We start from the raw sequence: 14,258 nt of genomic DNA, 5'->3' as shown, positions 1-14,258 counted from the left end.
GTCAGAAAAAGTGCAGTAGATTCACCAGCATGTCACCTGGAATGGAGTTTTATTTTAGCGATTGTAAGGTTGAATTTTAGTTTTAGTTAGAGATACAGTGTGGAAATTGACCCTTTGGCCCAAGATCATGCCGACCAACGATCATCTGTACATTCATTCTATCCCACGGGTGGCACCACCTCCTCGCCAGCAGCTCGTCAGTCATTTCACCTTTTTTGTTATTTCTAGTGCGTCTAAATGTATGTTTTAATGTTCTCAGTATGTCTTATGTGGGGTGGAATAGGGGGAACCGTATTTTAGTCACTTACCTGGACGGAGATACGTCTTTTCTCCGTGTCGCATCTCCCCCCCGCCCCCCCCCCCGCGCAGCCTACCAACTGGATTGGCGCGACCAGCCAGAGCTTCAGCAGCGGGCGCAGCGCTGAATTACCATCGCGGAGCAGAGCCATCCCTTGCCGGGGATCGCCAGTGTTGGAGCTCCGCAGTGTTGGACCTGCTGACTTTAATCATCGCGGAGCTTGTAGCCGCGGGCGCGACGCTGACTTTAACATGGCGGAGGCCTGGGATCTTTTGCCGAGGATCGCCAGTGTTGGGGCTCCGTCCAGCGGGGCCTGTGGACTTCGGAAGCCGCGGTCGATTCGGAAACTCCAAGCAGTCGAGTGTGCTCCTCCGTTCCGATGCCAGAGTTTTGATCATCCCGGCGAGGGGGCCTGTACAGCGGATCATCCATAGCGGCGACTGTGGAGGGTTCTAGGCCCCGACTACGGGTGAACAAAGAGGAAGATGACTAAACTTTATCTTCCATCACAGTGAGAAATGCTGATCCCACACTGGTGGATGTTTATGTTGTATTCTATTGAGTATTGTGTTCTTTTTATTCATGTGGCTGTATGGTAACTCAAATTTCACTGTACCAATTGGTGCATGTGACAATACATGTGAACTTGTGGAACTAGGGACAATGTACAGTAGCCAATTAACCTATAAATCTGCACGTCTTTGGAACGTGGGAGGAACCTGGAGCACCTGGAGAAAACCCACACAATCACAGGGAGAATGAACACACAGAATGTACCAACAGGCCTCTGGCACTGTAAGGCAGCAACTCTACTGCTGCGCCACGGCACACTTTATTCCCAGTGGAGTCAGAAACTGAGGGGTAAAGTTACACAGGTTTATAAAATGAGGAGGGGCATAGATTAGTTCATCTTTTTCCCCAAAGTAAGACAGACTAAAACTAGAAGGCACAGGTTTAAGGTGGAATGAGAGAAAGTTAAAGGTGATTAGAGGTGTCAGATTTATATGGAATGAGCTTCCACGAGGTAGAGGCTAATACAGTCACAACAATCAACAGTCTTTTAGATGGGAATGTGTACAGGACCAGAGCAAAGGGAAAAGGGCAAATGGGATGTGTAGATGGGTGGAGATGGATAGATTGTGCTGATGGACGGCACGGTGGAGCAGGGGTAGAGTTGCTGCCTCACAGAGCACTGTAGCCGGTATCGATGTGTTTAAAGCCCATAGCGCGGTGGCTGGTAGCACTATATTTAAAGCCCAGAGTGCTGTGGGTTTAAACCTTTGCTCGCCAAAACCGGCAGCGCTGTTTTGAGTATTACCTTTGTACAGCATGTGTGTAGTGATTTGCACACCATCAAACTTGTATAAAGGCAGGCGCCAGTAAGCCAGAAGTTACTTTAAGTTCATGTACGAGAGGGCCTGAGGGAGAGAGGGAGGGGTGAGGGAGAGGGAGAGAGGGGGAGAGGGAGGGAGGGGGGCAGAGGGGGAGAGAGGGTGAGTGGGAGAGAGGAGGAGGGAGAGGGGGAGAGAGGGAGGGAGAGAGGGAGGTGAGGGGGGAGGGGGAGAAGGGGAGAGAGGGAGAGAGGGAGAGGGAGAGAGAGAGAGGGAGAGGGAGAGGTGCTGCTGTAAACCGGCTCCAGCGCATACCGAGAAGTATTGCTTTTGTCCTCTTGCCAATAAAACTGATTTGCAACAGACGAGTAAGGTTTTTTCTGTTCCACCAGTCAGATCCTTGAACCTGTGGCCTTGTAACAGTTCCTCTCAGTTGCTCCTGACTACCAAATGTTTTTTCAGACCTCGACACAAAGACCTAATGAAATGAACCCATCATTTGCTTTATCATGTTTAATAGGTCAAGACACATGGTAAAATACACTCACCCTGTAAACCTCGTGCTCCCTTCAACATTCACTCCAAACCCGTCCCCCTGGGCCCCCACATATCTCCCTCCCCACCCTCATGGACAGCAGCTTTGTCCCTCGCTGTGTGTTCACAATTTCCGCTTCTTCCACTCTGGCTCATCATCCTCTGGTTCCTCCTCCAACTCCACGACTGCAAACACTGCGTGGGGCTGGGTCCTGGAACAACCAACAGGAAAGTGAGTGCCACAGACCCAGGTCAGGGAATCAGAGGATATCGGTGTCAGGTGAGAGGTGCGGGACTTTAACCAACCTGACAGGCAACTTTTTCTACTCAGAGGGTAGTGGGAATATGGAACAAACTGCTGGAGGAGTAGCTGACACAGGTACCAGAACAGCATTTAAGACACTTGGTCAGATGCATGGATAGGATAGGGTTTAGTAGGATGTGGGCCAAAGGGGAAGTACAGTGGCACAGCGGTAGACTGGTCACCTGGATTCCATGCTGACCATGGCTGCTGTCTGTACGGAGTTGGTACGTTCTCCCTGCGACCACATTTGTTTTCCCCAGGTGATCCTTTCCTTCCACACTTCACAGACGTGTAGGTTTATTTGGCTTTGGTAAAAACAAAATAGCAAAATGTCCCTAGTGCGTAGGATAGTGCCCTGTAGGAAGATCACCGGTGGCATGGACTCAGTGAGACGAAGGGCCTGTTTTATGCTATATCTCTAAATAAAACAAACATAGGCAAATACAACTAACTTAGAGGGGGCATCATGGATGAGTTGGGCTGAAGGGCCGGTTTCCGTGCTGTATGGTTCGAGGGTGGTGACGGCTGTGCTGTGATCTCCTGAAGAGCCAGAGTCAGGCACTGCAGCAGATCAGTGGGCAATTCACCCAGAGGAAAATGTCATAGTGATTGAGCTTTCAATTTACCATGGGTTACCTAGGTTGTTGTAGAAGGAAAGGCATGCAGCAGGGGTGTGGTTTAAAGTGCGTACACAGATTGTGTCTAGGTTACTTCTCCTGTTCTATTATAACCATATAACCATATAACAATTACAGCACGGAAACAGGCCATCTCGGTCCTACAAGTCCGTGCCGAACAATTATTTCCCCCTAGTCCCTGCACTCAGACCATAACCCTCCATTCCTTTCCCATCCATATACCTATCCAATTTATTTTTAAATGATAAAATCGAACCTGCCTCCACCACTTCCACTGGAAGCTCATTCCACACAGCTACCACTCTCTGAGTAAAGAAGTTCCCCCTCATGTTACCCCTAAACTTCTGTCCCTTAATTCTGAAGTAATGTCCACTTGCTTGAATCTTCCCTACTCTCAATGGGAAAAGCTTGTCCACGTCAACTCTGTCTATCCCTCTCATAATTTTAAAGACCTCTATCAAGTCACCCCTTAACCTTCTGCGCTCCAGAGAATATAGACCTAACTTATTCAACCTTTCTCTGTAACTTAGTTGCTGAAACCCAGGCAACATTCTAGTAAATCTCCTCTGTACTCTCTCTATTTTGTTGACATCCTTCCTATAATTGGGCGACCAAAATTGTACACCATACTCCAGAATTGGTCTCACCAATGCCTTGTACAATTTTAACATTACATCCTAACTTCTATACTCAATGCTCTGATTTATAAAGGCCAGCATACCAAAAGCTTTCTTTACCACCCTATCTACATGAGATTCCACCTTCAGGGAACTATGCACAGTTATTCCTAGATCCCTCTGTTCAACTGCATTCCTCAATTCCCTACCATTTACCATGTACGTCCTATTTTGATTTGTCCTGCCAAGATGTAGCACCTCACACTTATCAGCATTAAACTCCATCTGCCATCTTTCAGCCCATTCTTCCAAATGGCCTAAATCTCTCTGTAGACTTTGGAAATCTACTTCATTATCCACAACACCACCTATCTTAGTATCATCTGCATACTTACTAATCCAATTTACCACCCCTTCATCCAGATCATTGATGTACATGACAAACAACAGTGGACCCAACACAGATTCCTGAGGCACCCCACTAGTCACCTGCCTCCAACCCGACAAACAGCCATCCACCATTACTCTCTGGCATCTCCCATTCAGCCACTATTGAATCCATCTTGCTACTCCTGTATTTATACCGAACAATTGAACCTTCTTAACCAACCTTCCATGAGGAACCTTGTCAAAGGCCTTACTAAAGTCCATATAGACAACATCCACTGCTTTACCCTCATCAATTTCCCTAGTAACCTCTTCAAAAAATTCAAGAAGATTAGTCAAACATGACCTTCCAGGCACAAATCCATGCTGACTGTATTGTAGAGGTGAGTCCTCAGCACCTGATACTCACTTCACGTAGGCAGGAGCCACCCAGTATGGGTTCTCTTCAGCATCCTTGGCATGGCGCAGGATGGCTTCACGTGGATTACTGTCATCTGTTTTATCCAGAGCGATGTTCTTCACGATGAACGAGGACAATGTGCCCCCATGTGTCCCAACACGACCACCACGACCTGTTTACACGTCAAGTAAAGTCCACATGCTGTCATACTCAAAGCATCTTAACCACAATGCTCATATTCTCCCAAAGAAACACCCAACCACCGCACAAAATCCCATTGCCTGAAAAACTGCCAAACTCTAAACCCTGACAACATCTACATCCCAAAATAGATCAGTACCTGATGGGCAGCCTAGTCCCAATCCCCAGAGTCTGAAGAAGGGTCTTGCCCTGAAACATCAACCATTCCTTCTCTCCAGAGATGCTGCCTGTCCCGCTGAGTTACTCCAGCATTTTGCACCTGTCCCCAATATCCATGTTCACTGACATTGACATCATCATGCACTCTGGCTCCATCCCAATATCGCCTGCCTCAAAACCTGACATCACCTCCGCAAACTACAATTCTACAAAGCCCTCATTAACACTGCATACCTATCTTGATTTTACAACAACTTTGTCATTTAAACATTTCATCTGGGTAAGGCAAGCTAAGGTAATTCAGTGGCCAGTCAACAAACAAAAAGCTCAGCAACAGCACTGGTTCCAGCAACCATTCTGAGAGGATTTGGGAGACGCAGAGGGGCTGCGAGATATATTAATTCCAGGTTCCAGAAATCATTCCAAAAGAAGATGGATAGAGTGGATGTGGATGTTTCCACTCGTGGGAGAGTCTAGGACCAGAGGTCACAGTCCCAGAATTAAAGGACGTCCCTTCAAGAAGGAGATGAGGAGGAATTTCCTTAGTCAGAGGGTGGTGAATCTGTGGAATTCATTGCCACAGAAGGCTGCGGAGGCCAAGTCAACAGATATACTTAATGCAGAGATGGATAGACTCGTGATTAGTATGGGTGTCAGGGGTTTTAGGGAGAAGGCAGGAGAATAGGGTTGAGGAGGAAAGATAGATCAGCCATGATTGAAAGGCAGAATAGATTTGATGGGCTGAATGGCCTAATCTTTCTCCTATCACTTACGAACAAGAAGTATTTTGAAGAAGGATATTAAGATATGAATTGCAGAATCCAAAAATCATTCCAAGAGGATTTGGGTGGGTTTAAGATATTAATTCCAGAGCTGAAAGCCTTGTAGCTGAGGGCGAGATGACAACGGCGGCAATTAAATGTGGCAACTGAGTGAGCAGGCCTGTGTGGGTTGAAGGCAGGCAGGTAGGCAGCAGAGAGGGGGGTCGCCTGGCCTACCTCACTGATGTGCATTCCAAACTCCAACCACCCCCTTGGATCAATCAAGCATTCTTTACATCTTCTCTGAATGTCTGACCCCTTAAATCTATACCCACCTGGTCTTAGACCGAGGCAACCTAAACTGCATATGACATTCCAGAGGAGGCCTCAACAATATTTTATAAAGCTGTACCATGACCTCCCTGCACTTACTATACGTGTAGAAAGGAACTGAATTTCTCTCCTTTCCTCCCCCAAGTCATTGTTTTAGCTACAAAGTTGAGTCTCATTGTCTGTAACCCGTTTTCACCTTGCCCACAGCTAACAATGGCCTTGCTATTGAGGGAGTGCAGCGTAGGTTTACAAGGTCAATTCCCGGGATGGCGGGACTGTCATATGCTGAGAGAATGGAGCGGCTGGGCTTGTACACTCTGGAGTTTAGAAAGATGAGAGGGAATCTCATTGAAACATATAAGATGGTTTGGACACACTAGAGGCAGGAAACACGTTCCCGATGTTGGGGGAAGTCCAGAACCAGGGGCCACTGTTTAAGAAAGCAAGGAAGATATTACAGCAGTGCTTTGGCAGGATAGATTAGAGGGCTCGTCTAGGGAGGCTATTTGGGTGGAACTGAGAAATGGGAAAGGTGTAGCAACACTTATAGGGGTGTATTATAGACCGCCAAATGGGGAGCGAGAATTGGAAGAGCAAATGTGTAAGGAGATTGCAGATATTAGTAGTAAGCACAAGGTAGTGATTGTGGGAGATTTCAACTTTCCACACATAGACTGGGAAACACATTCTGTAAATGGGCTGGATGGGTTGGAGTTTGTAAAATGTGTGCAGGATAGTTTTTTGCAGCAATACATAGAGGAACTACTAGAGAAGGGGCAGTGCTGGACCTCCTGTTAGGAAATGAGACAGGTCAGGTGGCGGAGGTGTGCGTTGGGGAGCACTTTGGGTCCAGTGATCACAATACCATTAGTTTCAATATAATTATGGAGAGGGTCAGAACTGGACCTAGGGTTGAGATTTTTGATTGGAGAAAGGCTAACTTTGAGGAGATGCGAAAGGATTTAAAAGGAGTGAATTGGGACATTTTGTTTTATGGGAAGGATGTAGAAGACCAAGGGAAAATAGATTATGAAAGAAAACTGTCAGGGAACATAAAAACTGACTGCAAAAGTTTTTATAGATATGTGAAGAGAGATTAGTAAAAACAAATGTAGGTCCCTTGCAGTCAGAAACAGGTGAATTGATCATGGGGAACAAGGACCAATTGAATACCTACTTTGGTTCCGTCTTCACCTAGGACGACATAACTAATCTGCCGGAAATAGCAGGGGACCGCGGGTCAAATGAGATGGAGGAACTGAGTGAAATCCAGGTTAGCCGGGAAGTGGTGTTAGGTAAATTGAATGGATTAAAGGCCGATAAATCCCCAGGGCCAGATAGGCTGCATCCCAGAGTACTTAAGGAAGTAGCTCCAGAAATAGTGGATGCATTAGTGATAATTTTTCAAAACTCTTTAGATTCTGGAGTAGTTCCTGAGGATTGGAGGGTAGCTAATGTAACCCCACTTTTTAATAAGGGAGGGAGAGAGAAAACGGGGAATTACAGACCAGTTAGTCTAACATCGGTAGTGGGGAAACTGCCAGAGTCAGTTATTAAAGATGGGATAGCAGCACATTTGGAAAGTGGTGAAATCATTGGACAAAGTCAGCATGGATTTACGAAAGGTAAATCATGTCTGACGAATCTTATAGAATTTATCGAGGATGTAACTAGTAGTGTGGATAGGGGAGAACCAGTGGATGTGTTATATCTGGACTTTCAGAAGGCCTTCGACAAGGTCCCACATAAGAGATTAGTATACAAACTTAAAGCACACGGTATTGGGGGTTCAGTATTGATGTGGATAGAGAACTGGCTGGCAAACAGGAAGCAAAGAGTAGGAGTAAACGGGTCATTTTCAGAATGGCAGGCAGTGACTAGTGGGGTACCGCAAGGCTCAGTGCTGGGACCCCAGCTATTTACAATATATATTAATGATTTAGAAGAGGGAATTGAATGCAACATCTCCAAGTTTGCGGATGACACGAAGCTGGGGGGCAGTGTTAGCTGTGAGGAGGATGCTAGGAGGCTGCAAGGTGACTTGGGTAGGCTGGGTGAGTGGGCAAATGCATGGCAGATGCAGTATAATGTGGATAAATGTGAGGTTATCCACTTTGGTGGCAAAAACAGGAAAGCTGACAATTATCTAAATGGTGGCCGATTAGGAAAAGGGGAGATGCAACGAGACCTGGGTGTCATGGTACACCAGTCATTGAAAGTAGGCATGCAGGTGCAGCAGGCAGCGAAGAAAGCGAATGGTATGTTGGCATTCATAGCAAAAGGATTTGAGTATAGCAGCAGGGAGGTTCTGCTGCAGTTGTACAGGGTCTTGGTGAGACCACACCTGGAATATTGCGTACAGTTTTGGTCTCCAAATCTGAGGAAGGACATTACTGCCATAGAGGGAGTGCAGAGAAGGTTCACCAGACTGATTCCTGGGATGTCAGGACTTTCTTATGATGAAAGACTGGATAGACTCGGATTGTACTCGCTAGAATTTAGGAGATTGAGGGGGGATCTTATAGAAACTTACAAAATTCTTAAGGGATTGGACAGGCTAGATGCAGGAAGATTGTTCCCGATGTTGGGGAAGTCCAGGACAAGGGGTCACAGCTTAAGGATAGAGGGGAAATCCTTTAGAACCGAGATGAGAAGAACATTTTTCACGCAGAGAGTGGTGAATCTCTGGAACTCTCTGCCACAGAAGGTAGTTGAGGCCAGTTCATTGGCTATATTTAAGAGGGAGTTAGATGTGGCCCTTGTGGCTAAAGGGATCAGGAGGTATGGAGAGGAGGCAGGGATGGGATACTGAGTTGGATGATCAGCCATGATCATATTGAATGGCGGTGCAAGCTCGAAGGGCCGAATGGCCTACTCCTGCACCTATTTTCTATGTTTCTATGTTTCTAAGAGAAATGGAGGACATTTAAAGGTGAAATTTTAAGAGTACAGAATCTTTATGTCCCTGTTCGGTTGAAAGGAAATAGTAAAAATCGGAAAGAGCCATGGTTTTCAAGGGAAATTGGACACTTGGGTTGGAAAAAGAGAGAGATCTACAATAATTATAGGCAGCATGAAGTAAATGAGGTGCTTGAGGAGTATAAAGAATGTAAAAAGAATCTTAAGAAAGAAATTAGAAAAGCTAAGAGAAAATATGAGGTTGCTTTGGCAAATAAGGTGAAAGTAAATCCAAAGGGTTTCTACAGCTATATTAATAGCAAAAGGATAACGAGGGATAAAATTGGTCCATTGGAGAGACAGAGTGGACAGCTATCTGCAGAGCCAAAAGAGATGGGGGAGATATTGAACGATTTCTTTTCGTCGGTATTCACCAAGGAGAAGGATATTGAATTATGTGAGGTAAGGGAAACTAGTAGAGTAGCTATGGATACTATGAGTTTCAAAGTAAAAGAAGTACTGACACTTTTGAAAAATATAAAAGTGGATAAGTCTCCAGGCCCTGACAGGATATTCCCTAGGACATTGAGGGAAGTTAGTGTAGAAATAGCCGGGGCTATGACAGAAATATTTCAAATGTCATTAGAAACAGGAATAGTGCCGGAGCATTGGCGTACTGCGCATGTTGTTCCATTGTTTAAAAAGGGTTCTAAGAGTAAACCTAGCAATTATAGACCTGTTAGTTTGACTTCAGTGGTGGGCAAATTAATGGAAAGGATACTTAGAGATAATATATATAAGCATCTGGATAAACAGGGTCTGATTAGGAACAGTCAACATGGATTTGTGCCTGGAAGGTCATGTTTGACTAATCTTCTTGAATTTTTTGAAGAGGTTACTCAGGAAATTGATGAGGGTAAAGCAGTGGATGTTGTCTATATGGACTTCAGTAAGGCCTTTGACAAGGTTCCTCATAGAAGTTTGGTTAAGAAGGCTCAATTGTTGGGTATTAATGGTGGAGTAGCAAGATGGATTCAACAGTGGCTGAATGGGAGATGCCAGAGAGTAATGGTGGATGGCTGTTTGTTAGGTTGGAGGCCGGTTACTAGTGGGGTGCCACAGGGATCTGTGTTGGGTCCACTGTTGTTTGTCATGTACACCAATGATCTGGATGATGGTGTGATAAATTGGATTAGTAAGTATGTAAATGATACTGAGATAGGTGGTGTTGTGGATAATGAAGTAGATTTTCAAAGTCTACAGAGAGATTTAGGCGATTTGGAAGAGTGGGCTGAAAGATAGCAGATGGAGTTTAATGCTGATAAGTGTGAGGTGCTACATCTTGGTAGGACAAATCAAAATAGGACGTACATGGTAAATGTTAGCGAATTGAGGAACGCAGTTGAACAGAGGGATCTAGGAATAACTGTGCATAGTTCCCTGAAGGTGGAATCTCATGTAGATAGAGTGGTAAAGAAAGCTTTTGGTGTGCTGGCCTTTATAAATCAGAGTATTGAGTATAGAAGTTGGGATGTAATGTTAAAATTGTACAAGGCATTGGTGAGGCCAATTCTGGAGTATGGTGTACAATTTTGGTCGCCTAATTATAGGAAGGATGTCAACAAAATACAGAGAGTGCAGAGGAGATTTACTAGAATGTTGCCTGGGTTTCAGCAACTAAGTTACAGAGAAAGGTTGAACAAGTTAGGTCTTTATTCTTTGGAGCGCAGAAGGTTAAGGGGGGACTTGATAGACGTCTTTAAAATGATGAGAGGGATAGACAGAGTTGACGTGGATAAGCTTTTCCCACTGAGAGTAGGGAAGATTCAAACAAGAGGACATGACTTGAGAATTAAGGGACAGAAGTTTAGGGGTAACATGAGGGGGAACTTCTTTACTCAGAGAGTGGTAGCTGTGTGGAATGAGCTTCCAGTGGAAGTGGTGGAGGCAGGTTCGAATTTATCATTTAAAAATAAATTGGATAGGTATATGGACGGGAAATGAATGGAGGGTTATGGTCTGAGTGCAGGTAGATGGGACTAGGTGAGAGTAAGTGTTCGGCACAGACTAGAAGGGCCGAGATGGCCTGTTTCTGTGCTGTAATTGTTATATGGTTATAAGAATAAGGAGTAAGCCATTTAGAACGGAGACAATGGAAACACTTTTTCTCACAAAGAGTGGTGAGTCTGTGGAATTCTTTTTTGCATATATTTAATTCATTTGTTCTATATCTCTAAATCACCATCTATATCTCTCTTTTCCCTTTCCCCTGACTCTCAGTGAAGGATCTCGACCCGAAACGCTCCCTATTCCTTTTCTCCAGAGATGCAGCCTGACCCGCTGAGTTACTCCAGCTTTTTATTTCAGGCCAATTACCTAGTCTGCCGTCCTAACTGTGCGCCTGCTTATTCTGCTGCCAGGATTCTCTGATCCTCTACAAATCCGCAGTATCCAACCACAGATCATGCATTGTCCCACCTTGCATGACCATCCAAATATATCCCTTTCAAATTCTTTGCATTAAATGTATTTGCTGGATTTCCCACCCAGCCAGTTCAACAATGTTGCAGAAACATTGAAAAGTGGAGGCAGTGTTTATTTTATTCACTTTGGGACCTGGTTTAGTCAGGCCATGATTCATTGGCCATCTCTCCCTGCCTGACCAGCTGCTGGGGAGGGAGCTCCAGGTTCTGGGACCAGCAAGAAAGAAGGATTGTCACCGCAGTCACCCCCCCTCTGCCCCTCCCTCCCCCACTGGCCCACACACTGGCCCCACCCCCCACACACACGGGCCCCACACACTGCCCCCCCCACACACGGGCCCCACCCCCCCCACACACACGGGCCCCACACACTGCCCCCCCCACACACGGGCCCCACCCCCCCCCACCCTGCCCCCCCACACACTGCCCCCCCCACACACTGGCCCACCCCCCCCACAGGCCCCCCCACCCAACACACTGGCCCACCCCCCACACACATTGGCCCACCCCCCACACACACTGGCCCACCCCCCACACACATTGGCCCACCCCCCACACACACTGGCCCTCCCCCCACACACACTGGCCCACCCCCCACACACACTGGCCCACCCCCCACACACACTGGCCCACCCCCCACACACATTGGCCCACCCCCCACACACATTGGCCCACCCCCCACACACATTGGCCCATCCCCCCCACATTGAACCACCATCCCCCCCCCCCACACTGGCTCCACCCCCACACGGGCCCCCACCCCCCCTCCCCCCACACTGGCCTCACCCCCCCCCACAAACTGGCCCACCCCCCACACACATTGGCCCCACCCCCCCATCCCCTGCTCCCCCACCCACACAGCCCCCCACCCAGGATTCTCCAGTGCTGTGGCCCCAGTTGGCCCAGCTCTGCTCCACCCCCAGCACCGTTTGCCCTGCCAGACTCCCTCCCACCCTCTTTCCCAGCTCTCCTCCTCAGTCCCGACTCCCCTCTTCTGATCACCCCCCTCCCCGTTTGCAGCCACCAGTCTGCAGTGATTGGTGGGCGATGTGTGGCCCTGAGCGTTACCTGGGCCAGACACGGGAGGCTCGGGCTTGTGGGACTTCACCGGGTCGAGCCGATCTTTCTCCAGCTGTTTCCTGGTGCTCTTCTGCCTGGGCTCCCGGAACATGGGCAAAGCATGTGCTGGAAACACAAAGCAACCATTATTTAACCTGCAACGCAATCATGCCCTTGGCAAGGCCCAGACGACAGCCCCTCCCTGGCTGGGTGTCACCCTGGCGATGGGCGTGAGGGCAGACAGCCACTGGGTCGACCCACCGGATGGAAAGGTAGAAACCTGTCCTTCTACGACTTCACTCTGTCCAACTCTCAGCTCTGGGGACGGGAAATAACGGTGGTATGGTGGCCTCACAGCACCGGAGATCCGGTTTCCATCCTGACCGCCGGTGCTGTCTGTGTGGAGTTTGCACGTTCTCTCTGTGGTGTTCCTCCAGGTGTTCCAGATTCCTCCCACATTCCGAAGACGTGCGTGTTTGTAGGTTAATTGTGTAGGAAGTGGGACAACAGAGAACCAGAGAGTACAGTGGTATAATCACACATGATGTGGTACACTAGCATAGTGGTATACGGTATTACGGTGTATGTATAGCGGTACACTCACGTGTGATCTGGTATACTGCAGTGCTTCTTAAACTATTGCAGTGTCATTCACCCTTGAGTCTTTATGACAACATTTAATTCACCCTCGACTAAATTTTCTTATGTTTTTTGGTCATTTATCTTATTCTCCCTTGTGTATAATTTTATATATCATTTATTTTGTCACATGAGCAAAAAACATAAATTAACTCATTTCTTAAGTGTTTATTTTATTCAACTTGTTTAACATCCTAAAAATATATAAAGAAAACTAGGAGAAAAAAAAGTTAAGTTTAATTACCACTGGAGCTGGAAAATCATTTTATTAGAATGATAAAAAAACATTCCAATGTCTAAACACTGGGCTCCAGCCCCATCCTACCCTTTTGGGCTTTGATTACTGCAGTTTTTTTCTTGGAAAACTAGCTCAAAAAACCCATGATCTTCCCTAAAAGGTTATATTACAGTAAATTTGGGAAAATTCCCGCTACTTTGAAATTAGAAAACCATAGGTAGAGAGAAATAAAAACATATCAAATGTCCAGCTCCACTGCCATTAAAACCAATGAGAGCTCACTAACCACAACTTACAAAACCACTTTAATGGCAATGCCTTTTTTAAGTATGGAAAAAAAATAAAAATTATATCTAAATAAATTAAGCCTTTCATTCACCCCTCTAGTTTCATTCATCCCAAAATAATTTCATTTGCCTTTGGGTGAACCATTCACCAGTTTAAGAAGCACTGGTCTATTGTATTTAGGTATGTTGCAAAACCTACCTTAAGCGTCGCTGCAGATCTGTCCCAGCCCGTGTGTGTGATTATGGCGCCGTTTAGAGGGGGGCGGGTTTAAAACGCGATTTTCCCTAGGCTGTTCAAATCGAGCTTGTTCAGCCTACCTCAGTTGCTGACGAAAAATCGCTTGAAGTTTCGCTCGCTGGAGCTATTTTTACATTTTACGGGTTTATTTAATTATTATAGTAAGCTAAAAATTAACCTCTAAATCCGCGACTGCCGACAACGGGTCGGATCTCATACAGGGGACAACGGAAGGTAGGTTGTTTATTTTTACATTAAAAAGCGCTTCTTAAGATCCCTTTATACAAAGGTTTATGTTGCGAAAAGCTAATTTTGGGCCCATTATATCCCGCAGTATTTTTCTGGGCATTTGGGGCACAAATCTACCGCAATGTGAACGTTTTAAACCAGCGCGTTCCACAGGATCCCACTCGAAAGATGATTTAAATGGCCATTAATTTACAGCAATTGAAC

The 14,258-nt window shown here is 46.3% G+C and overlaps 1 protein-coding gene across 2 annotated transcripts in view; it reads right to left on the bottom strand.

Annotated features, from left to right (window-relative positions):
• Positions 1 to 2,127: 2,127 nt before the first annotated feature.
• Positions 2,128 to 14,258, bottom strand: part of wdr70 (WD repeat domain 70) — a 63,962-nt gene continuing 51,831 nt past the window's right edge. For both annotated transcript variants that reach the window (XM_033018767.1, XM_033018768.1), the window contains exons 16-18: positions 12,413 to 12,529; positions 4,519 to 4,681; positions 2,128 to 2,375 (exon numbers count right to left, since the gene is read on the bottom strand). In XM_033018767.1, coding sequence (XP_032874658.1) covers positions 2,288 to 2,375; positions 4,519 to 4,681; positions 12,413 to 12,529 — 368 coding nt within the window. In that variant the 3' untranslated portion in view covers positions 2,128 to 2,287. The remainder of the gene's footprint in view (positions 2,376 to 4,518; positions 4,682 to 12,412; positions 12,530 to 14,258) is intronic.

Source organism: Amblyraja radiata, chromosome 3 (assembly GCF_010909765.2).
Source record: "Amblyraja radiata isolate CabotCenter1 chromosome 3, sAmbRad1.1.pri, whole genome shotgun sequence".
NCBI classification, from domain to species: Eukaryota; Metazoa; Chordata; class Chondrichthyes; order Rajiformes; family Rajidae; genus Amblyraja; species Amblyraja radiata.
This window is presented reverse-complemented; position numbering and strand designations above follow the sequence as displayed.